General features: G+C 46.8%; 1 protein-coding gene across 8 annotated transcripts in view; it reads right to left on the reverse strand.

Annotated features, from left to right (window-relative positions):
• CPLANE1 (ciliogenesis and planar polarity effector complex subunit 1) overlaps positions 1–25,392 on the reverse strand; it is a 150,748-nt gene that overhangs the window by 31,175 nt on the left and 94,181 nt on the right. For all 8 annotated transcript variants that reach the window (XM_075588385.1, XM_075588388.1, XM_075588395.1 and 5 more), the window contains exons 31-37: positions 23,420–23,609; positions 18,573–18,875; positions 15,880–16,623; positions 12,433–12,614; positions 10,404–10,539; positions 8,699–8,756; positions 6,599–6,730 (exon numbers count right to left, since the gene is read on the reverse strand). In XM_075588385.1, coding sequence (XP_075444500.1) covers positions 6,599–6,730; positions 8,699–8,756; positions 10,404–10,539; positions 12,433–12,614; positions 15,880–16,623; positions 18,573–18,875; positions 23,420–23,609 — 1,745 coding nt within the window. The remainder of the gene's footprint in view (positions 1–6,598; positions 6,731–8,698; positions 8,757–10,403; positions 10,540–12,432; positions 12,615–15,879; positions 16,624–18,572; positions 18,876–23,419; positions 23,610–25,392) is intronic.

A 25,392-nucleotide genomic window follows, 5' to 3' on the forward strand; every position in this document is an offset into this window, starting at 1 on the left:
GGTGGGAAGGGGGGGAGGAGATGGGAAGGGGGGGGGGGGGGAGGAGATGGAAGGGGGGGGGGGGGAGGAGGTGTGAAGGGGAGGGGGGAGGAGGTGGGGGGGGGGAGGAGGTGGGAAGGGGGGAAGGGGGGGGGAGGAGGTGGGAAGGGGGGAAGGGGGGGGGAGGAGGTGGGAAGGGGGGGGAGGAGGTGGGAAGGGGGGAAGGGGGGGGAGGAGGTGGGAAGGGGGGGGGAGGAGGTGGGAAGGGGGGGGGGGGAGGTGGGAAGGGGGGGGGGGAGGTGGGAAAGGTGGGGGGTCGGAGGTGGGAAGGGGGGGGGTCGGAGGTGGGAAGGGGGGGGGTCGGAGGTGGGAAGGGGGGGGAGGAGGTGGTGAGGAGGGGGGAGGTGGTGAGGAGGGGGAAGGGGGGGGGGGAGGGGGGGAAGGGGGGGGAGGTGGTGAGGAGGGGGGAAGGGGGGGGGGAGGGGGGAAGGGGGGGAGGTGGTGAGGAGGGGGAAGGGGGGGAGGTGGTTAGGGGAGGGGAAGGGGGAGGGGGAGGAAGGGGGGGGAGGTGGTGGGAAGGGGGGGAGGTGGTGGGAGGTGGTGGGAAGGGGGAGGTGGTGTGAAGTGGGGGGAGGTGGTAGGTGGTGGGGGGTTGTAAGGGGGGAGTGAAGGGAAGGTGAAGGGGGGGTGGAGGGAGGTGAAGGGGGGATGGAGGTTAGGTGAAGGGGGGGGTGAAGGGGGGGGGGGGTGAAGGGGAGGTGAAGGGGGGGAGGAAGGGGGGGTGGAGGGGAGGTGAAGGTTGGGTGGGTGGAGGAGAGGTGAAGGGGGGGTGGAGGGGAGGTGGTGGGGGGGGTGGAGGGGAGGTGGAGGGGGGGGTGGAGGGGAGGTGGGAGGGGGGGTGAAGGGGAGGTGGAGGGGGGGTGAAGGGGAGGTGGAAGGGGTGTGAAGGGGGGGTGGAGGGAGGTGGAGGGGATGTGGAGTGAAGTGAGGGGTGGGTGAGGGGAGGTGAAGGGTGGGTGAGGGGAGGTGAAGATGGGTGAGGGTAGGTGAAGGCCGCTCAGTCACCCGTCCGGCCGCTCACTCACCCGTCCGGCAGCGTCACTCACCCGTCCGGAAGCTCCCACGTGGATGTGAGGCGGGAGGCAGCTTGTTGTGGCCGCTCCCCCGCTGTGTCCCGGGCACATCGCTCCCCCGCTGACTGTAGCGGCGCCGGGGGGGGGGGGTGGAGGGAGGTGAGGGGTGGGTGAGGGGAGGTGAAGGGGGTGAGGGTTGGGTGAAGGGGGGTGAGGGGAGGTGAAGGCCGCTCACTCACTCGTCCGGCCGCTCCCACGTGGATCTGAGGCGGGAGGCCCGGGCCGCGCTTCCCCTCTCCGGTAGCGGCGCACGTGAGGGGGAGAGCAGGAGGCCCGGGCCTCCTGCACTCCCCCTCACGTGCGCGCTCCCGGAGGAGGAGGCTGGAGTTTGCTGCTCTACGCGGCGCACGGTGAGGGTGATGGTGCGGCTGGGGATGTTGCGGAGCGTGGGGATTTGGGTGAGGTGGGGAGGGGGGAGAGAGTGAGGGGCACCGGGAGAGGAGGGGGGGGGGTGGTGTGTGTCTGTGTGTGTGTGTGTGTTTTTGTTTATTTTTTTGTTTGGCCCGTCACTCTGCCTCAGGCCAATGAGAGGTGCGGGGGCGGCCAGGCAAGGGACCAATGAGATTGCCGCTAGGGACGCAGACATACAGTGAACTCAGAAATATATAGTAGAATCGAGAAGTCCCAGCACTCCTATACAAGTAGGACCATGAGAAGGACCAAGTGAAGTCTGAGACGCTAGGCCAGGGTTCATGTTAGGTGTTCCCCACCACACAGAGGGATGGCTCAGACACTTTATTGGTATTTAAATGTGTATATATTATTATGATGATGATAATGCCTGTTTGTCATCATGATGCATTATTGTAATATTTGATCAATGTTTTATTGGATTGCTGGGACTTCGATATATTTTTGAGATGTGCTGTTTATTTGAGTGGTGAGTAACCTATTCCCAGACAAGCTTTAGTTTTTTTATACTGTTCCATTAGTGTCCAGTCTCTATACTCTATCTATCTCTCTATCTACATCTATATCTATAAATATATTACATGAATCTGTGCGTGTGCTGGCATTACCTGGATCTGTGCGTGTGCTGGCGTTACCTGGATCTGTATGTGTGATGGCATTACCTGGATCTGTATGTGTGCTGGCATTACCTGGATCTGTGCGTGTGCTGGCATTACCTGGATCTGTGTTTGTGCTGGCATTACCTGGATCTGTGTTTGTGCTGGCATTACCTGGATCTGTGTGTGTGCTGGCATTACCTGGATCTGTGCGTGTGCTGGCATTACCTGGATCTGTGCGTGTGCTGGCATTACCTGGATCTGTGTTTGTGCTGGCATTACCTGGATCTGTGTGTGCTGGCATTACCTGGATCTGTGTGTGTGCTGGCATTACCTGGATCTGTGCGTGTGCTGGCATTACCTGGATCTGTGCGTGTGCTGGCATTACCTGGATCTGTGTTTGTGCTGGCATTACCTGGATCTGTGTGTGATGGCATTACCTGGATCTGTATGTGTGCTGGCATTACCTGGATCTGTGTGTGTGCTGGCATTACCTGGATCTGTGTTTGTGCTGGCATTACCTGGATCTGTGCGTGTGCTGGCATTACCTAGATCTGTGCGTGTGCTGGCGTTACCTGGATCTGTGTTTGTGCTGGCATTACCTGGATCTGTGAGTGTGCTGGCAATACCTGGATCTGTGAGTGTGCTGGCATTACCTGGATCTGTGTTTGTGATGGCATTACCTGGATCTGTGCTTGTGATGGCATTACCTGGATCTGTGCGTGTGCTGGCGTTACCTGGATCTGTGCGTGTGCTGGCATTACCTGGATCTGTGTGTGTGCTGGCATTACCTGGATCTGTGCGTGTGCTGGCATTACCTGGATCTGTGTATGTGCTGGCGTTACCTGGATCTGTGCGTGTGCTGGCGTTACCTGGATCTGTGCGTGTGCTGGCGTTACCTGGATCTGTGCGTGTGCTGGCGTTACCTGGATCTGTGTTTGTGCTGGCGTTACCTGGATCTGTGTGTGTGCTGGTATTACCTGGATCTGTGTTTGTGCTGGCGTTACCTGGATCTGTGTGTGTGCTGGCGTTACCTGGATCTGTGAGTGTGCTGGCATTACCTGGATCTGTGCGTGTGCTGGCGTTACCTGGATCTGTGTGTGTGCTGGCTTTACCTGGATCTGTGAGTGTGCTGGCATTACCTGGATCTGTGTGTGTGCTGGCATTACCTGGATCTGTGAGTGTGCTGGCATTACCTGGATCTGTGTTTGTGATGGCATTACCTGGATCTGTGTTTGTGCTGGCATTACCTGGATCTGTGTTTGTGCTGGCGTTACCTGGATCTGTGAGTGTGCTGGCATTACCGGGATCTGTGCGTGTGCTGGCGTTACCTGGATCTGTGCGTGTGCTGGCATTACCTGGATCTGTGCGTGTGCTGGCGTTACCTGGATCTGTGCGTGTGCTGGCATTACCTGGATCTGTGTTTGTGCTGGCATTACCTGGATCTGTGCGTGTGCTGGCATTACCTGGATCTGTGTGTGTGCTGGCATTACCTGGATCTGTGTGTGTGCTGGCATTACCTGGATCTGTGTGTGTGCTGGCATTACCTGGATCTGTGTTTGTGCTGGCATTACCTGGATCTGTGTTTGTGCTGGCATTACCTGGATCTGTGAGTGTGCTGGCGTTACCTGGATCTGTGTTTGTGCTGGCGTTACCTGGATCTGTGTGTGTGCTGGCGTTACCTGGATCTGTGTGTGTGCTGGCATTACCTGGATCTGTGTTTGTGCTGGCATTACTTGGATCTGTGCGTGTGCTGGCATTACCTGGATCTGTGCGTGTGCTGGCATTACCTGGATCTGTGCGTGTGCTGGCATTACCTGGATCTGTGTTTGTGCTGGCATTACCTGAATCTGTGTTTGTGCTGGCGTTACCTGGATCTGTGCGTGTGCTGGCGTTACCTGGATCTGTGCGTGTGCTGGCGTTACCTGGATCTGTGTTTGTGCTGGCGTTACCTGAATCTGTGTTTGTGCTGGCGTTACCTGGATCTGTGTGTGTGCTGGCATTACCTGAATCTGTGTTTGTGCTGGCGTTACCTGGATCTGTGCGTGTGCTGGCATTACCTGGATCTGTGTGTGCTGGCATTACCTGAATCTGTGTTTGTGCTGGCATTACCTGGATCTATGTTTGTGCTGGCATTACCTGGATCTGTGTGTGCTGGCATTACCTGGATCTGTGTTTGTGCTGGCATTACCTGGATCTGTGTGTGCTGGCATTACCTGGATCTGTGCGTGTGCTGGCATTACCTGGATCTGTGCGTGTGCTGGCGTTACCTGGATCTGTGTTTGTGCTGGCATTACCTGGATCTGTGTTTGTGCTGGCATTACCTGGATCTGTGTTTGTGCTGGCATATTACCTGGATCTGTGAGTGTGCTGGCATTACCTGGATCTGTGCGTGTGCTGGCATTACCTGGATCTGTGCGTGTGCTGGCATTACCTGGATCTGTGTTTGTGCTGGCATTACCTGGATCTGTGTTTGTGCTGGCATTACCTGGATCTGTGTTTGTGCTGGCATTACCTGGATCTGTGTTTGTGCTGGCATTACCTGGATCTGTGTGTGTGCTGGCATTACCTGGATCTGTGTGTGTGCTGGCATTACCTGGATCTGTGTTTGTGCTGGCATTACCTGGATCTGTGTGTGTGCTGGCATTACCTGGATCTGTGTTTGTGCTGGCATTACATGGATCTGTGTTTGTGCTGGCATTACCTGGATCTGTGTTTGTGCTGGCATTACCTGGATCTGTGTTTGTGCTGGCATTACCTGGATCTGTGTTTGTGCTGGCGTTACCTGGATCTGTGCGTGTGCTGACATTACCTGGATCTGTGTGTGTGCTGGCATTACCTGGATCTGTGTTTGTGCTGGCATTACCTGGATCTGTGTTTGTGCTGGCATTACCTGGATCTGTGCGTGTGCTGGCATTACCTGGATCTGTGCGTGTGCTGGCATTACCTGGATCTGTGTTTGTGCTGGCATTACCTGGATCTGTGTTTGTGCTGGCATTACCTGGATATGTGTTTGTGCTGGCATTACCTGGATCTGTGTGTGCTGGCATTCCCTGGATCTGTGTGTGTGCTGGCATTACCTGGATCTGTGTTTGTGCTGGCATTACCTGGATCTGTGTGTGCTGGCATTACCTGGATCTGTGTTTGTGCTGGCATTACCTGGATCTGTGTTTGTGCTGGCATTGCCTGGATCTGTGTGTGTGCTGGCATTACCTGGATCTGTGCGTGTGATGGCATTACCTGGATCTGTGTTTGTGCTGGCATTACCTGGATCTGTGTTTGTGCTGGCATTACCTGGATCTGTGTTTGTGCTGGCATTACCTGGATCTGTGTTTGTGCTGGCATTACCTGGATCTGTGTTTGTGCTGGCATTACCTGGATCTGTGTTTGTGCTGGCGTTACCTGGATCTGTGTGTGTGCTGGCATTACCTGGATCTGTGTTTGTGCTGGCATTACCTGGATCTGTGTTTGTGCTGGCATTACCTGGATCTGTGTTTGTGCTGGCATTACCTGGATCTGTGTGTGTGCTGGCATTACCTGGATCTGTGTGTGTGCTGGCATTACCTGGATCTGTGTTTGTGCTGGCATTACCTGGATCTGTGTGTGTGCTGGCATTACCTGGATCTGTGTTTGTGCTGGCATTACCTGGATCTGTGTTTGTGCTGGCATTACCTGGATCTGTGTTTGTGCTGGCATTACCTGGATCTGTGTTTGTGCTGGCATTACCTGGATCTGTGTTTGTGCTGGCGTTACCTGGATCTGTGCGTGTGCTGACATTACCTGGATCTGTGTGTGTGCTGGCATTACCTGGATCTGTGTGTGTGCTGGCATTACCTGGATCTGTGCGTGTGCTGGCATTACCTGGATCTGTGCGTGTGCTGGCATTACCTGGATCTGTGTTTGTGCTGGCATTACCTGGATCTGTGCGTGTGCGTGTGCTGGCATTACCTGGATCTGTGTTTGTGCTGGCATTACCTGGATCTGTGTTTGTGCTGGCATTACCTGGATCTGTGTTTGTGCTGGCATTACCTGGATCTGTGTTTGTGCTGGCATTACCTGGATCTGTGTTTGTGCTGGCATTACCTGGATCTGTGTTTGTGCTGGCGTTACCTGGATCTGTGCGTGTGCTGGCATTACCTGGATCTGTGCGTGTGCTGGCATTACCTGGATCTATGTTTGTGCTGGCATTACCTGGATCTGTGTGTGTGCTGGCATTACCTGGATCTGTGCGTGTGCTGGCATTACCTGGATCTGTGCGTGTGCTGGCATTACCTGGATCTGTGCGTGTGCTGGCATTACCTGGATCTGTGCGTGTGCTGGCGTTACCTGGATCTGTGTTTGTGCTGGCATTACCTGGATCTGTGCGTGTGCTGGCATTACCTGGATCTGTGCGTGTGCTGGCATTACCTGGATCTGTGTTTGTGCTGGCATTACCTGGATCTGTGCGTGTGCGTGTGCGTGTGCGTGTGCTGGCATTACCTGGATCTGTGTTTGTGCTGGCATCCTGAATTTGCGGTGCTCTCTTCTTGGTGGATGCTACGTAATGTAACTCTGCCACCGAAGGAATCCGCCTTCCTGAGATCTGTTCCGACAACAGAGACTCGAACGACCCTGTTTTAGAAATCAGAATGTCTGACATGAATCCACATACATTACACGCGTGACACGGACTACACATGGAATACCAAGCTACATACATTACACGCGTGACACGGACTGCACATGGAATACCAAGCTACATACATTACACGACTGACACGGACTGCACATGGAATAGCAAGCTACATACATTACACGCGTGACACGGACTGCACATCGAGTACCAAGCTACATACATTACACGCGTGACACGGACTCCACATCGAATACCAAGCTACATACATTACACGCGTGACACGGACTGCACATCGAGTACCAAGCTACATACATTACACGCGTGACACGGACTCCACATTGAATACCAAGCTACATACATTACACGCCTGACACGGACTGCATATGGAATACCAAGCTACATACATTACACGCCTGACACGGACTGCACATCGAATACCAAGCTACATACATTACACGCGTGACACGGACTGCACATGGAATACCAAGCTACATACATTACACGCCTGACACGGACTGCACATGGAATACCAAGCTACATACATTACACGCCTGACACGGACTGCACATCGTATACCAAGCTACATACATTACACGCCTGACACGGACTGCACATCGAGTACCAAGCTACATACATTACACGCCTGACACGGACTGCACATCGAATACCAAGCTACATTTGAAAAAAAATGCTGATGAATTCTCTTCTCATATAATCAATCATATGACCAACAAGGATTTAAGAAATATGGAGGAATCATTGGAACTAACATGTCTTGACAATTGGCTTGTTATTTTGATTATGGCGTGGGATGTAAAACGCCAGAACAACAGAAATCCTTTTTGATTGTCTTGATCCCATTGAGATTTTTAGTTTGGATCGGCCTCTTCAATACTCCAGCTTTTTCTGTTATTGTATAGAACAAGAAACAGCACCAACGTCCTTGCCTTTGGCTATTTAGTGCCTAGAACTGGTCAGCTCTTTCTGGTTATGTAAATATCATAGTACTTAAATAGTAATACTTGTGGATTAAGGGCATTCACATTTCCTAACGTAGTGAAACTTCCTAAGAAGAGGAGAACAGACGCACGGTTAACATTGCAATCCAGCCTCGTCTGCCATCAGTCAGGGGAGAGGACCAAGAACGTGACCAGGGAGGTGCGAGATCCCCCCCCTTCCCCCTTTCCCATTACCCACACAAATAATGACAGACACACCCTGGAGGTATAAAAGGCCGCGGCTTTGTTTATGTAAATAGAGATGGCGTAACTGCGAGTCGCTGCCAGAATGCTCGCTAGTGGGTTAAGTAAAGGGTCAGCCGGGCCTTTGGCCGGCGTCGTGAGAGGGCTCCCGGAAGTTACGTCCCCGTGACTCGCCCCCTCCCCTGCATTTAACAGCCCCGAGCCCATTCTGCCAAGGACAAGCAGTTCCCCAAACCGCTGCATCCAGGAGCAAGTGAACGCCTTCCCTCCCGGCTGCTCGCCTAAGTCCCTCCCCTTCCCCGCCCGCCAATCAGGTAAAGGGAGGCCGTGCCCCCTGGAAAGGGACACATTTATAATCATATATTCTGGTAAAATTGGTATAACTGACTGAGGGCTTGTCGGACTGTGTAGTGTAACAATTACTATGAGGCACACGAGATTAGTTGCTTTATCACAAATAATGAGTTGTCTGCTGCCCAGAGTGCACCGTCTACGAATAGTCCTTACTCTGTAATTGTTGAATAGACATGTATTTGTTATTATTGTAGTAAAGTGATGTATTTAATACAAAATGTCTGTTCTTTTACACCAATCATGCTCCTCATATACCCTTTTGTCTTCCAGTGACAGGAACAACACAATTCTCTATTCTTATTAAGAATACACAATCCAATGTCCTCTTACCCCGGGGTTTTAGCGAATAAACCAATGACATTTGTGGCTCATGACGACGGAATTATACAGTACTTCAAATGTACCTACCTAGGGGGATGACAAATTCATTACCATGCTGCAACCTGGGCTCATCATGCTGGGTACTCTGGGTATTAAAGAAAATGCATTATTATAATTATTGCTATGCTTGGAGGTGGGATATTCAGGTATTTTCTAAATAGGAGGATTTAATGCATTGAGTCCACCCTAACAAGAAATATTGCAGAGGCATGAAATCAATCATCATTACTATACAACAGTATTTAGTCTCTACCATGTACAGTATTTGTTTCTGATGAGACGAAAACCAGAGAAAATCATCATTATTGAAAGAATCGAGAGGATCTTCATTGTAAGATACAGCAAAATAATTTATTGGAAATGGCATAAAATATTCCTCCAGGGATAGAATTCACAGTAGAAAAGGTTACGTAAAGCCAAAAGTTTCAGATTGGCTAGGTACAATGGCCAGTGTGTGCCTGTAGGATGCGTTTACCTGGAAGAGAAGTTTAATATATTTCAAACCTGAAAATGATAAAATTATTAGCTTTCATCTCGCAACCATTAAGAAAACAAAAACGATATGGCTAAATTCCTATGGGATTTCTTTACGCTTTCCCCGACACTGGGTCCCGCAAAGTATTGCACGGTGAGGAGGTGCCAGTCCTTCTGGAAATGTTATTTCAACGGTCTCAACAATCTTCAGCTTTTAAAAATAATAATAAAATAGGACATGTTTCACAATGTTAAAACTGCAGGCCCCAAATCCCAATTGTGAAATGTACACAAACTGCAGCAAACTAAGGCCATGTACGTAGTACGGGAGCGCCCGACGTCACGCGCGCCTTTACTACAAGCGATACGTGGCCTGTAGGAACGCGCGATGGGGGGGAGGGGGGCGGGCGTGCCAGGAGGCGTTCCCGGAGCTGGATCGCCCTTATTGGGCCAATCCGCTCACGTGACCCGGCCGTAGCGCGGCAAAGACAAACAAGTTTGCCTCGCCGCTCACTGGCCTCCATTGGCTTGTATACGGCGCTCACGCCGCCCGAACCACTGTGGACGCAGCCGAAAACAAAATCACAGTTGTGGCCATTTGTAAGAGTTCTTAAAACCAAATTTGCAACATACTTAAATGAACATTCCCCTCCCCCCAAATACAAAATGTTTCTTTTTAAATTATTATTATTACGATTATGTGATCATATACTATGTCCAGGTTAAGATGGCTGCTGTGCTTAATACAGGGGTTTTTACAACGCTGGCTTCAGATGGTATGATGCAGTATCTGGCCTTCTATCTCACACTGGCCTGACAATCCCACTCACCCTCCATAACATATAATGTCACATTCAATGTTTGCTTCAATTTAAGGCCCAAATGACACACACACACACACACACACACACACACACACACACACACACACACACACACACACACACACACACACACACACACAGAGATTCTGTTTGGGGACAACTAAACAAGGGAAGATTATTCAAGGGTTCCAGGGGTGCAGAGATTGAGACGCGTTACACGGCATTTCTTAGCACGTTCACACTGCCCCCGGCATAGTACATAGTAATTAACCTCGCCTTGAAAACAGCATGAGGATAAATCGGTGATTAAAATAAAAAAATATATACATGTAAAAGGCAAAAACAAAATAATAATAATAAAAGGAAATGTTTTTGAACAAGTTAAAACCGGGCTTCAGATGAAGAAGTAGAATTAAACATCTCTCAAAATATACCTCGATTTGAATAATTTCACCCGAATGGTTTGTGTTGATGATGGAGTCCTCCGGCCGGAAAGTAACCGCTGCCTTTTTCTCCTGTCGTCTCTCCGTCTTTTCATCTTTCTGCTGCTGCTGGGTGCGCCTCTTTTGTCTGTTGTTGGAGAACATGAATAAAAATGGGAATTGGTTTATTATAGGCTATTGGTACAAACGCTGTCCCTTCATCCAAATGCAGAACTCTGTTGCCATCTCCATTCATCTGATCCCACGCTGCCACCTCTAGAAATGGTCTTAATACAGAGACAACAAACGCCTTGCTAACGAAGGAAGCAAACTGCAGATCAACAGGTATTAAAACATACTGATCTGTACAGTGGGGTGAAGATATAGAGACTTCAAAATCACGGACGTTCCCCAGTCAGGATGGGAGGGCCAGCAGTACATTATTAAAGGGTTAGGTGCACATAGCGGGTTAAAAACAAAATCACTGTAAATATCTTCCCTAGAAAGATTCAAGGGTTTGTCACTCCTCACATTTCCAGGTAGACTGATAATGGGACCCTCAAGAATTCAGCACACTAGAGCAGGGGCGCTCAACTGCAGTCTTTAAGCCTTCCCCCCAACACATCAGGTTTTCATGATATACCATCTTCAGCACAGGTGGCTCAATCAGTCCCTGCTTCAGCACATGTGGCTCAATCAGTCCCAGCTTCAGTACAGGTGGCTCAATCAGTCCCTGCATCACCACAGGTGGCTCAATCAGTCCCTGCATCACCACAGGTGGCTCAATCAGTCCCTGTTTCAGCACAGGTGGCAGAATCAGTCCCTGCTTCAGCACAGGTGGCTCAATCAGAGGCTCAGTGTTCCCTGTGCTGAAGCTGGGATATCCTGAAATTGTTCTATTGTAAGGTTACTTGGATTTTTCTGAAGTACACAGATACGGTTACATTCTCATGTTTGAGGGTAGCCTCCTGTGGCACTTTTAACACAAACAAAGTATTCCTACATTAGTTATCATTGTTGGAAGAAAGTGACCCAGCACAGAATGAATGATTCATTACGCTGCAGGCTGGGGCTGCTGTCTTTTATTGAATAAGAACCAGCTTTTGTCTGCTACAATTATCTGTATAAGTAAACAGCGGAGTATATTCATTTAATTCTTTGGTTATACTTTTTTTAACATGATTTGGGGTGCTCCCCAGACCTAAACCCCTGCACCCCGAAGTCCGGGGATCCCGGTTACCGGGATTTAAAAAAAACACAAAATAATATAGCCAATGTAAATATGCAACGTAAAAAGGAACAAGGAATAGAAATCACATATCTCACCAAGTAGGGGGTCCCCTGCGCAGCGAATAAAGCAGTTTCACCTCTGCAGTCCCACCCACCACAAATCTAACCAATTAGAAGCATACTTTGGGAATATTAGGCGTTGCGAGCCCTGCAACTTTAAATGGAAGGGGTTTAAAACTTTGCCCTATTAAAGCTGCAGCAATATCCTACATGTGTTTTTTGTTAATAAATCAGTTCTGTACTATGAGAAAATACTTGTAGCATTTTTTTTAAACAACTCTGAATGACATTTTTCATATATTATAATGCAACAAGCATTTTTTGTTTCTATAGCAACCATTTACAAAGTCACACACCCTTTCTGAAACAGGCTCTGGCACACCCCTTTTTGAGCCCTGCCCTCTCTCTGGCACCAATTGTATCTAGTGACTGCCTGGTCACATGATCTTCCACACACAACTTTGTCATATTAATATGCAAACGTGTTCCCCTGACTGCAGAATACTCATCTGCAGCCATTTAATGAACCCCCGAGCGGAATCTTCCCAATCGATCACAGGAGAACAGATTGATCTGCAACTTAGCTAATTACTTATCATCATGTGGACTGTATTGATGCACATACAGTATAAAAGGGAAAAAAAATAAAAATGTTAAAAGAGAAACGGCAGCTTGAACTGCTGCTTTAATTCATCAGTGAATGGGCTCCTCGCTACCAGCGCAGACCGCGAACCTTTAAACACGAGCATACCTTTTAATGCTATCGCTGGGCGTCACTGCTTCCTGGAAGGGCGCAATGTTTGCCTTCAGCAGCTGCAATGTCCCCGCCGCAGTGCTGCGCTCATCCCGGCTTTGGCAGCTGTGCTCGAACGCAAGGAGGTTCTGGAGAGGAATAAGCTTGGGGGCTTGGTACGCGGGGCTGACACGGAAACTCTGATGGCAAAGGGAACACACACATATTTAACTATATAATTTTTTTCCTGTTTATTTTTACATAAAACCTTCTGAGTCTCTTATGTGAAGAAGGAAATGGGCAAAGTGGATTGATCTTCAGAAAATGTATTACATGTCCGACATATTCCCACGTTTCGGCTGCCCCTCCAGCCTAGAAGAGACGTTGGAATATGTCTGATATGCAATATATTTTCTGAAGAGCAAGCCACTGTGCTTATTTGATTGTTTTCTTCTTTGGATCAAGTTACTATAGAGACTGCAGCAAGACCTGGATCCGGAGCACCCGTATGTATGTACTTACCCCTCTAAGTGCTCAGCTCCTGTCCTCAAGACACCCCCCCCCCCCCACTAGGTCAGGTTTTCAGTATATCCCTGCTTCAGCACAGGTGGCTCAATCAGAGGCTCAGTCAGAGACTGCACCACCTGTGCTGAAGCAGGGATATCCTGAAAACCTGATCTGTTCGGGGGATCTTGGGGACTAGTCAAACTATTGAACTCTTAAATGAGTGCTCCAATGTAGCATTGTTTTCTTAAATAAAGAAAACGAGCCTTATTATCCTCTCTCATGCACTATGACCAATATATGTTCCAAAGTTGTATATTTTGAGATCGTCAGGATACACCGTAACAGTGACTTCATATTCTACGGTATGTAAAGGACTTTGAGCCATACTTACTAAGCGGTGCTAAGCGCTAAAGTGAATGGGGCAGTATGGTGAGTTAGAGACGTTTAGTAAATAGCACTAGGCTATAATGAATCATTATTACATATCGAAATAAGTTACACACACACGAGGCCGCGTTAAAAAGATCGCAGCCTACTTGTAACAGAAATAATCAGTAGTCCGGTCGGTTCTCAGAGGAAACCTCCCTCGCTTACAATAGAAACTACTAACTCTCAAAACCGGGGCCAAGAAAGATTCTTTATCGGTCCATCCAAGTACATGATATGTGTTCAGCAGAAAGGCGTATTATACAGATCAAACCAATGGACCAAAACCTGTTGTAGTAAAGGATCAGATAGGACTCCACGCATTAATCGACTGCATACTATCCCTGTACAAACCGTATCTTACTATATACTAACTAAGTTGTAACCTAATTATTTCTCCATGTTAGGGTTACTCCCACCATAAGCCTTTTTTTGTATCCCCTCCCTCCTGAAACTCAATAATAAAAAATAAATAAAAAAGTGTAAAAGTGAAACATGTAACTGCTGTATAACTGTAACGGTAACGGTACATACAGTAAATCCTCCATGCCAAGTGCCGTCCAAGTTCAGCTTTAGCAAACATTGGCTCAAGATTAAAATATAGAAACATTTTACAGAATCACCAACAGTTGCGCTTCTCAGATCCGGAAACAAAATAATCTTCTGCTGATTGCCACAGCATCACAATTTTATTTTACTGTACAGGGTAACGCATAATAAACAAGCGACAGCGACAGATACATATTTTTTAGCCGTCTTTAGCCAATCGGTTGGACCCCCAACAGCTGCCTTCCCCATCAGCCGTCTCTCTTCCTCCCACCCCCCCTCCTTCCCCTCCTCACTTAGAGGATTTTTACAGAACTTTTCACATGATAGATATATGACAACCAGTATTGGGACTGGGGTTTTTAGTAGAGCTTGAGTTTCCCCCCCACATTTAAAAACCTCTCTGTCCCCATTCTGCTATAAGATTACTATTACTGCACGCGATTTCTTTGTGCCTGGCATTTTTATTTCCAGAAATGGGAGACTAATAAAAGCAGTATTATGATACATGTTCCTTCTTATATAGCAGAGACTGTTACTCAGAGCTGTACACTGAATTTTAAATGGCACATATTTTATTGAATACAAAAGAGAACAAGGGCAGCTCCCTCCAAATCCAATACTGATATAGTAATAGTCAAAAATACCAATGAACCATACTAGCCCATAAAAAGATGATTTTGATGGCTGCTCAACCCCAGGACGAGGATCCTCCCGCGATCCTCGTAGTGTAGATATGTGAAAAGAAGCCATACAAGTAAAAGGGAATCAAGAGATGTCCCTATCACACAAATGATAACACACAATGTTTGTGATGATGAACGGAATAAATATAAATATGACACTGTACTCACACGGTCGATTGTGGTACTGGGCAGTGTGGGGCCCTGGACTTTGTATCAACTGACCGCCATCGGCTACCAGTGAGCTAAAGCGCCCTGCTGGAGTCCTGAGCCCCGGACGCGGGGCAAAGGAAGAGACTGCAACGTGACGCGGAAGTCTGCTGCGTTCACCGGAGCGGTCGCTCATGTGAGGGTACTGTTTGCTCACTTTTTATCGTAATAAAACTACACCCGTATACCTTGACGTGTGGTGTCACCCGTGTATACACATATACCACTGTGTGAGCTGTGCAAGACACGTGTGAAGATGCAGATGAGCGTTTGGTATCAGACTGCAGAGCGTCCTAAAGGAAAGGTCTTTGATGATAGCTGGTAGCAGTGAAAGATACCATGACCTCTGCCCAGTACCACACTCGACCGTGTGAGTACACTGTCATATTTATATTTATTCCCTTCATCATCACAAACATTGTGTGTTATCATTTGTGTGATAGGGACATCTCTTGCTTCCCTTTTACTTGTATGGCGCCCCCCTACGCTTCTTTTCACATATTTTATTGAGCCAACAACCTCACCCTGGTGAGACCCAAAAGGTCGGACAGCTGTCTGTGAGCAGGGTTACTGGCCCTGCACTTCTTTAACCCAGGCTGTGCTGAAAATCTGTGTAATACGGCGTAAGTTTATCGGGATCCCATGTTAAAATGGGTATTAAGTAAAAGGTGACAGCGGGTGCTCATTTGCACATCATTACCCAGAATCCCTGGCTGCAGTGGATGCACTGTATGCTAAGAGATAATGGGGAAGGGCAGGGCTGCAGACCTGTCAGACATGTGATCACAACGTGGTATTTTTATTTGCTGGACCAACATTGAAATGATTGATGTACGTCGATTTGAAGTCAATTCTTCAAATGTGACCGCATATGAGGAGGTTTAACCTTCAAACCTCAACACTATCTATAGATATTTGTTTTAGACTGGTATAAAAATGTAGGCTGCAAAGAGTACCGTTTTCTCCATAACCAGCATGACACCAAGAACTCTGAACGAAACATTTGTTTAATTATTGATGAAAAGACGGTAAATATAGAGCATACAAATGTGTATTTGCTCTCTTCTGAAGCACTGAACTTCCCATACTTTACCTGGGTCTCTTGCGGGACGCTGCTTTTTAACAGAGTTAGTGCTGCCTGCGGTAATGTCGCGAGGGAGACTGCCTTTACTTTATACTGAGGTGGCAACACAGGAACTCTGACATCAGGACCTACAATTGGTGGGAAATAAGGCACCGGATCTGCGTGCAGCTGAAGTAAAGGGATTCCTGCTGCATTATGGGGAGTAGGCCGGTATGAAATGTTTTCGTGCCTCTTTGGCCTCTGTAGCTGCACAGGGACACTTGGCTGTGAAGTGTACTGATCCATGGTTGCATGCTTTGAGAGTCCTTCGTTCACCGTTTCTGCCCACTTCTTCCTTTCCTTTGCCCTCATTATGACTTTGATATCATCCTTGTGGAGAACTGCATGAGCCGGCACTTGGCTTTTGTCTCTGGATATATGAGACTTGGGGCTTTTGTGTTCAACATCCGATGGAGCCCAGGCTTCCCTTGGAAGAGGAGGAGCGGCAGACCTTGTCACATCTTGGGTCATGTTTCTTGGAAATATATTCAGTGGTGTGAACCTGGGCTCAGGCTGTAGTTTAAGCAGTGGAAATCCATTAACATTACTCAACCCTTTGGCAGCTGGAATGAGAGTAGGAGTCTTGTGGATGACGGAGGAGGGAACAATAACAGGCAGACCATGGCTGGGAGCAGTTGTGAGCAATCCCTGACTCGCTGGAATCTTTTCTCCATTGTTAGCCTGGCTCACAGGAATACTCGCGCCAGGGAGGTTCTGAGTGCAAGAAATGAAATAAGAACACTTGGAGTGTCATATAAGAGTGAGAGCACAATAAAACATTTTCTTTTTACTATATAATAATAAAAAGTGACAAGTAGAGAATAAAGCTACTTCAAATACTGCCATTTGGCGACTTAAAACGGAAAAGTAACTACAAATATATATATATATATATATATATATATATATATATATATATACTGTAATATATATATATATATATATATATATATATATATATATATATATACACAGTGGTTGACAAATCACCAAAAAATCTACTCGCCACACAAAAAAATCTACTCGCCACCTAGTACCAAACGTGTGTTGCTTGGGCCAATATTTACTCGCCCGGGGGGTAAATCCACTCGCCTGGGGCGAGCAAATGTATAGGTTTGTCGAACACTGTATATATATATATATATATGAAGTGATCTCCTAAGGGGGAGGATGAGGGCGGTGCACTGTGGGCCAAATGAAGGAAAGGCTGCGTTACAAATGGAAAAAGAGATGACGGATGCTGGATCGCTGTATAAAAATTACTTTATTGGACAAACTGCAACATATGGGCTAAAAGGGATCTTGAGAAGAACCTCTGACGCGTTTCATGCATCCGTGAACTTGGGAGATCACTTCCTACAATCATTTCGGGCTGAGAGCGCGCTTCATCCAGGAATCAAGAAACACAAGGTCGCGAGTACTTTACACTGGTCAATTACGGACTTTCAAGTTTAGAAGTTATTGGTCTAGCTCCAGGGGTTAGTTTTGTCAGTGGATTAAGGGGTCTGGATGCACACTCACGTGGGTATCCCAAAGATCCACAACATACCAACTCTATAACAAACCCTTACTGTACATGGGAGCATTAATGACCCTCTGTTAATTGGTACTCACATTCATTTACCTGGACATATCATCAAATTATTTTTTATTCTTATACAAAGCTATTTTTGAAAACATCCGAACATTCACTGTTTATTATCATGAATGCATTTGCATACTCTAGAGCAGTGGTGTGCAAACGTGGGGGTGCACCCCCCGGGGGGGGGGGGGGGGGGCGGGGAGGCGGGAGAATGTCCAAGGGGGGGGGGAGGGGGCGCGGGCGGTTACAGAGGCGCTGCGCTCTTCCCTAAGGCATTTAAATTAAATGCCGGGGGAGGTGTGAGGCCTCTGAAACTCACTTATCTGCTCTCTGCGAGTCTTTAGCGACGCGGATGCCGCGGCAAATGCCGCAGCGGGGTCAAGTGACGTGACATGACCCACGTCGTTATTTGACGCGAAGTCATTGGAGAGGAGGGGCTGGCTGTTCTTTATCCTTATCCCACGCTGTCTCCATCAGTTAAATGGAGGTGGTGAGCGGGGCTCTGGCTGTACAAACACTTGCTGATCACACACAAGGGAACAGATAGAGGAAATCAAACCCCTCCCAAGTCTAACTTTAAAAAGTAAATTAAACATACTTATAGGTGTCAGATTTGGGTATAAAAGTGTATTCATTACCCAGATGAGACTCCTTAAACGTGTCACTGTCACTGTCATGTTCACTTTGGTCTTGGGAGGTATTTCCCCTTTTAAGTTAGTTGTTTTTTCTTTAACATGGTGAGCGGACTCTTGATAGTGGTTTGATTGCCTCTGTCAGACGTCACTGTGTGCATAACAGCAGCATGCGGCTCACCCTCCCCTTATCTGCGTTGGTGATGTAATAAGGACAGGGTGGGGTAAGGGTAAAGAACGCACTTGATTGACAAACACTTCCCCTTTCTGAAGCCTCTTAAGAAATACAATTTGTAGCTTGAATGGTTGACAGTGAGCGCTTTTGTGGGTGATCAAACTGTGATATTAATGATCAGTTCTTAAAAATACACAAATGGCCAAAAAATACACAAATGGCCAAAGCAAGCAAACAAAATGAAAAACTACGAAATGTCTTTTCATACACATACGTTTTCCTTATTGCTTTGGTCACGCAACGCTTTTGTTTCGCCGCCCGCACAAATGCTGCTTTTGCCTGGCTTCCCCATATCTGTGCCGCCATTTTGTCTTTCAGTAGTTTGACCGAAAGCGCAAGCTTGGGTCTCTGCAGGGAGAGGTGTCTGTAACTGAGCAGCAGCATGGCCTCCTGCAGAGTTCACCACCAGGTTTCTCCCCATCTGTGAAGACTGCTGTAGTATTTGTTGCATGGTTGGAAGAGTAGCAAATGAAGACCCCACAACTTGCATTATGCTCATGAAATTAATCTGTTGAAGCTGAAATAAGAGAGACATTGAAATTGTCAACGATTGTACTTCATTCTAAATTCATTATTTTTCAGACGGTAATGCCTTTTATTAGACCAACTTTGAATGTGTTCAGTACAAAAACTGCAACTTGTCAAAATCTCCTACCATTTTGGATCAATAATTCTAATAAAACTGTCTCCTACCTAAAAATGTCTTTACTCTTACACGTTCTGCTTTCCGATAAGTACTTGCACTCATATAACAAATCCCCTCGAGTTATCTCTGTTCCTCAAACACTACTTTGCTTATGTTGAGTTCACATGGCGCTAGCCAAACACAAGAGAAAGTCCATCTCTTCTAGTTATACCCCCTCTAATAGCGTGTCTGAGATCAGATGCATTGTAAGGAACCCCAACCCTCTCTAATAGTGCGTCTGAGATCAGATGCATTGTAAGGAACCCCAACCCTCTCTAATAGCGCGTCTGAGATCAGATGCATTGTAAGGAACCCCAAACCTCTCTAATAGTGCGTCTGAGATCAAATGCATTGTAAGGAACCCCAACCCTCTCTAATAGCGCGTCTGAGATCAGATGCATTGTAAGGAACCCCAACCCTCTCTAATAGTGCGTCTGAGATCAGATGCATTGTAAGGAACCCCAACCCTCTCTAATAGTGCGTCTGAGATCAGATGCATTGTAAGGAACCCCAACCCTCTCTAATCGCGTGTCTGAGATCAGATGCATTGTAAGGAACCCCAACCCTCTCTAATAGCTCATCTGAGATCAGATGCATTGTAAGGAACCCCAACCCTCTCTAATAGCGCGTCTGAGATCAGATGCATTGTAAGGAACCCCAACCCTCTCTAATAGCGCGTCTGAGATCAGATGTATTGTAAATTCTTCTGTATTTGGTCCAATATTCAAGTGACCTGAAAATTGCATGCAACTCTTTAGGGATGCACGGGGTACCCAAGGGCTCCTAGGAACCCCTGTTGAAAAACACTGGCTTAATTTACAAGTGAGTTTCTGGGTGAAAGACTGCAATTAGCTGCTTAAGCAACTAGTATGAAATTAGCCAGAGCTGAGTCTTAGGCCGAGCTAATAGTGGCGGCGTCACTACATGCGCGCGCACGTCAGGCACAATGCAGTACTTGGCTATAGTATTTAGCCAAGTGCCTGCGCGCCTGCCAGCGAAGTAGCGCGTTGACGCGGCAGCGTTTGGGAGAAGACAATACATTTTGTCTCTCAGGCGACTGCCGCGTGACGTCAGCGTCACGGGAGCTGGTTCAGCCAATGAGGACGAACCAGCTTCGCCACGCCCCCAGACGCCTGCAACACTATGAGCACAGATCTCCTGTGCTACAGCAGCGCCGCACGGATGGAGCTCGCGCTCTCGCAAGCAAGCGGAGTGTATGAGCTCGGCCTTAGGGTCTCATCAAGGCCGTTATTACAATATTACTCTGACAATCTCCACCAAAATACATCAAACCCAGCTAACTTCTGGAAGGTTATCAACAATATATTCCAGCCTCCTAACCATCAACAACCAAGTAATATCACTAAGGGGGATATTACTCTGACAAACCCCACTGACATTGCAAATGCATTCAATGATTACTTTGTGGGGTGTGCCACTAACTTATTAGCGAAACACAGCACAAACCCCAAACATGAATCTCATCCTGGGAGTATCCCTACAGTCCCACCCCCTCCCAACACTGCCCACAATTTTCAATTTAGCCCAGTATCTGAAGAGGAGATTACACAAGCGCTCCTCAAACTAAAACTACGCAGCCAATGTGGACCCGACTTACTACAATCTAGGTTCCTACGACTTGGTGCCCCAGCCATTGCCAAACCAATTGCGTCCATAGTCAACTCTATTCTGTCTGCAGGCCATATCCCTAAGACCTGGAAAACTGCCAGAGTTGTCCCAATCTTCAAAAGTGGGGACAAAAACACTGTCTCAAACTACAGGCCAATCTCACTTCTCCCAATTCTATCCAAAGTTATGGAAAAATGTGTCCACTCCCAATTAAGCGATTTCTACACCAAGACAAATTTCCCTAGCCAATTCCAGTCTGGGTTTCGTCCCAAACACTCCACCGTAACTACCCTGCTAAAAGTTTGCAATGAAATCCAGTGTGGAATGGAACGAGGACAACTCACTGGTGCAGTATTCCTAGATTTTGCAAAGTCTTTTGACACAGTTGATCATGTTATCCTGCTTAACAAACTCCAGAGCTCTGGAATAGGGAAGCATGCTTTAAACTGGTTTCAGTCCTACCTATCAGGTAGATCCCAACATGTGTCCATCTCAGGCTCTAACTCCAACCCCCTGGATATCACCTGTGGTGTCCCGCAAGGCTCTGTTCTGGGGGCCCTACTCTTCTCAGTGTTCATTAATGATCTTCCCACAGCTTGTAAGGAAGCCTCAATACACATGTATGCAGATGACACAATCCTATATGCACACAGCCATAGCCTCTCTGACCTTCAACACATACTTCAGTCTGACTTTTTGAGACTCGAAAACTGTATTTCCCAAAACAAACTGTTTTTAAACACTGACAAGACTGTAACAATGGTATTTGGGACCAAGACTAAATTTGTAAAGCTTCCAGTGACTGAGCTACTGATTAGAACCAATGCTAACACCACCCTAACCCGTCACTAGTTTTAAATACCTGGGCTTATGGTTTGACTCCCACTTAACATTCGGGATGCACATTGATACCCTGACAACCAAGACCTATGCCAAACTAGGGGTACTTTACAGGAACAAATCCTCCCTAAGTCTCCTGGTCAGAAAGCGTATTGCACAACAGATGCTAATGCCAATTATTGACTATGGAGACATAGTATATGGCTCGGCACCTCAAACCCACCTTAGCAAACTTGACACCCTCTACAATTCAATTTGTCGTTTTGTTCTACAATGCAAATACAACACACATCACTGCGAAATGCTCAAAGAACTAGATTGGTCATCACTACAGTCTAGGCGCAAAGTTCACCTTTCCTGTCTCACCCTCAAATACTTTCTGGGCAAGCTACCCAGCTACCTGAACAAGCTCCTCGCCTCTACCACATGCAGCACCTATCACCTGAGATCAGACTCCAAAAGACTATTCATGGTCCCAAGACTCAACAAAGTATCCGGACGTTCCTCCTTCTCCTTCCGTGCACCCCAAAACTGGAACAACCTACCAGAGACCCTCACATCCACCACCAGTTTAAGTTCTTTCAAATCTAAGACTGTCTCACACTTTAATCTGGTCTGTAACTGTTTCATACGCTCATAATATATATTTTCTTTAACTGTGCATGCAATGTCTTGTATATAATGTATACCTTGTTCATTTATGTAACTGTACTTGTAACCATGTATTATTTGTTTTTCTCTGTGCCCAGGACATACTTGAAAACGAGAGGTAACTCTCAATGTATTACTTCCCAGTAAAATATTTTTTTTAAATAAAATAAAAATAAAGCTAGCGAGCGCAAGTTTAAGAGCCATGGTTTAGCAGTTTATAAATGACAACTGGAAGCCAAAACTAAACTTAAAATTGTAATAATCGATTGTTAAAGAGGCAACCCAAGCCGTTTTCATTTTCTTTTAAACTACGGGATTGAAGCAGGGGTCACCGGAGCTGAACCCCATTAATGTCTGCTCTGGGCTGTCCCTGCTTCTGGAGATACTTCCCTCCACAGTGGGTGCCCGTAGCCACTCCAGGGTTCACTATAAGGCTGCTTTTAGTGTGTGCCCGTAGCCAGTCCAGGGTTCACTATAAGGCTGCTTTTAGTGTGTGCCCGTAGCCAGTCCAGGGTTCACTATAAGGCTGCTTTTAGTGTGTGCCCGTAGCCAGTCCAGGGTTCACTATAAGGCTGCTTTTAGTGGGTGCCCGTAGCCACTCCAGGGTTCACTATAAGGCTGCTTTTAGTGGGTGCCCGTAGCCACTCCAGGGTTCACTATAAGGCTGCTTTTCAAAGCTCCCGGGCTCTGCGGGCCAATAGGAAGCCGTGATGTCATCTAGTGCGGCTTCCTATTGGCCAATGTGAGCGGGGTCTGTAAACTGCAGAGTTAACGGCACCCGCAACTGAGGCATCTCTGGAAGAAGGGGGCCCCCAGAGCTACATTAACGGGGTTCAGCGCCATAGACACCGTGCTTTAAACCTGTATTAAAACATGTTTTTCTTTAAAAAACGGCTTGTTTTGCCTGTAAGGGCCCAGTCCATGTGATCACTATAATGGCTTTAACATATGTGTTTAACCCAGAGCTCTCCTCCCTGCTGAGTGGTTTGCTACAGCTATACAAAAGCAGCATTTTTCATATCAATTGGGAATAGCATTTGGTGCATCCAACACTCTATGCCCAACTCTGGGTAAGTATCTGAAGATAATTCTTTCAATGCATTGAAAGAATCAATCGGCTTCCGACCTCTTTAAAGATTAAGAATGAAACTGCCTTTATCTAGCATCCTTCCCTTCAATTTAGACTAAAAATGCACCAAATTTCTCAGAAACTGCAAAACAATGTGTCTTTAAAATAATAAAGTATACATTCGTACCTGGAGGAGCCTAAACATTTCATCTTGAAATAACTGTCTGACGGCTTCGGACGTGTTCAGAGGCGGAGCTGTCTGCTGAGAACGCGGCGGATTTGTGCTGGCGGGATCAGCAGAAGGGACACTGGCTGCAGTGGGGAAGGGTTGCAATACGACAGGACCAACAGAGGAAGCCACCGCTGACTCGCCATTCCTAACGCAAGGAGCACAGGACACGTTCCATCTTTAAATCTCATTTTTATCAGCTCTCATTTAGCGCTATGCGATAATAAAACATGGCCTTTATTTGGCAGTTCATATGAAAATTAATTTTTTTAATTAATATAAATAAATATATATAAATATATATATATATTTAGAGCATATTTCACAAAAAATTATAAAAGGCTCCATAGAGATTAAACATAGGCGATAAAAGATATGCATGTTTTTATTAAAAAAAAAGAAATGCTTCAACAGAATAAAGCAGCAGTATTACTAGCGTGGAGGCAATCTGGCACAAGAGAAGTTGTGTTTCCCACGAAGCCCCTGTCCCCACGCTCCTGTAGTTACTGAACGCAGATAAGCGGAGCTTCCAATAGTCACGTACGGAGCTACTAACTCACCTCTGCCTACATACAGTGCAATAAGTAGACCATACTAAACTAGACAGAAGCAGACAGCCGCAAGACTTATAAAGAACACGTTTGTTGGATTTAAAGGGGTGATCCCTCCTAGGGCCAAAAATTTTTGATTGGGACATTTATTTTTACCCAAATCAGACAACATTTTTTTTTTAATTTCATTTTTTTTAAATGAGTTAAAGTATAAGTTTTAAATAAGACGCGCCCCCCCCCCCACCACCACCGGATACGTGTCCCCTATTTGTTATTTGATTTACCTTTGTTGTTACCAGAAATATGAGATGTATTGTTACTTGTATACTGTATTGAAACTGAATAAAATGTTAGTTACAAAAAAATAATGAGTGTGTATACATGGTGAGCGGAGACCTCCCCGCGGGTACTTACTCCCGGCTGCCTGTGCAAGCACTTGCTACACACTGCGAGAATCAGCAAGCTTTGCAAAAATATAAATCAAGTATTAAAACTCACATGGCCCTTTATATACTGCCATTTCTGCTCAATTCTGGTGACATGGCACAAATCTGAACAACCTGCCCAAATTCTGCGCAATGGGAACTTGAACACATACGCAGAATACTAAATAAAAGTGAAACGTTTTGCAAAGCAAATTTGACGACGTTTACACATCTCTATTAAACACCCAGTGACATCTGGCAGGGCCTCCCTCAATTCCAGTCCTCAAGACACTCCAACAGGTCAGGTTTTCAGGATATACCTGCTGCGGCACAGGTGGCTCAATCAGTAGCTCAGCCCAAGAGCCACCTGTGCTGAAGGTGGGATATCCCTAAAACCATTAGGACATGCGTTGAGCGCCCCTGCATTAAGATGTGAAGATCTCCTGAGACAGAGGTCTGCAGCACATACATGACTGTACACCCTTCAAAGGTTTGTCTGTAATCCACGTTTGCCATAAAACATACATCAGCCTTTTACCTCAATACTGCTGCTGGGATCATCCTTAGCCTGCTTACCATGAACCCCGATGCATAGTCCAGTCACAATACTAAATGAACAGATTGAGGCTCTCACTAACACTGCTGGTTACATTATGCCTGTCAGTGTATGCCGTATTTCTTATTACCGAGCACTATTTGTCGAGTTCACAGCCGCTGATTGTTTATGTTTAGTCTCCATAGCAATTAATGCTACTCCACAGCAAGGCGTGGGGACACATACGTGTCTGCTCTCCGAGTTTATTTGGAGAGGGGCAAAGCTTAAGCTGCTGAGTAGGCTGACTTGATCCTACAAACCTAAATAAACAGTATCACCAGCCGTGTAGTACATAGGGTTGCTGATACAAAGCATATTAATGTTCAAGCTTTTTTTTTTGACAGCTACTGTATTAGTATG

The sequence above is a fragment of the Ascaphus truei genome, chromosome 1, assembly GCF_040206685.1.
Source record: "Ascaphus truei isolate aAscTru1 chromosome 1, aAscTru1.hap1, whole genome shotgun sequence".
NCBI lineage: Eukaryota > Metazoa > Chordata > Amphibia > Anura > Ascaphidae > Ascaphus > Ascaphus truei.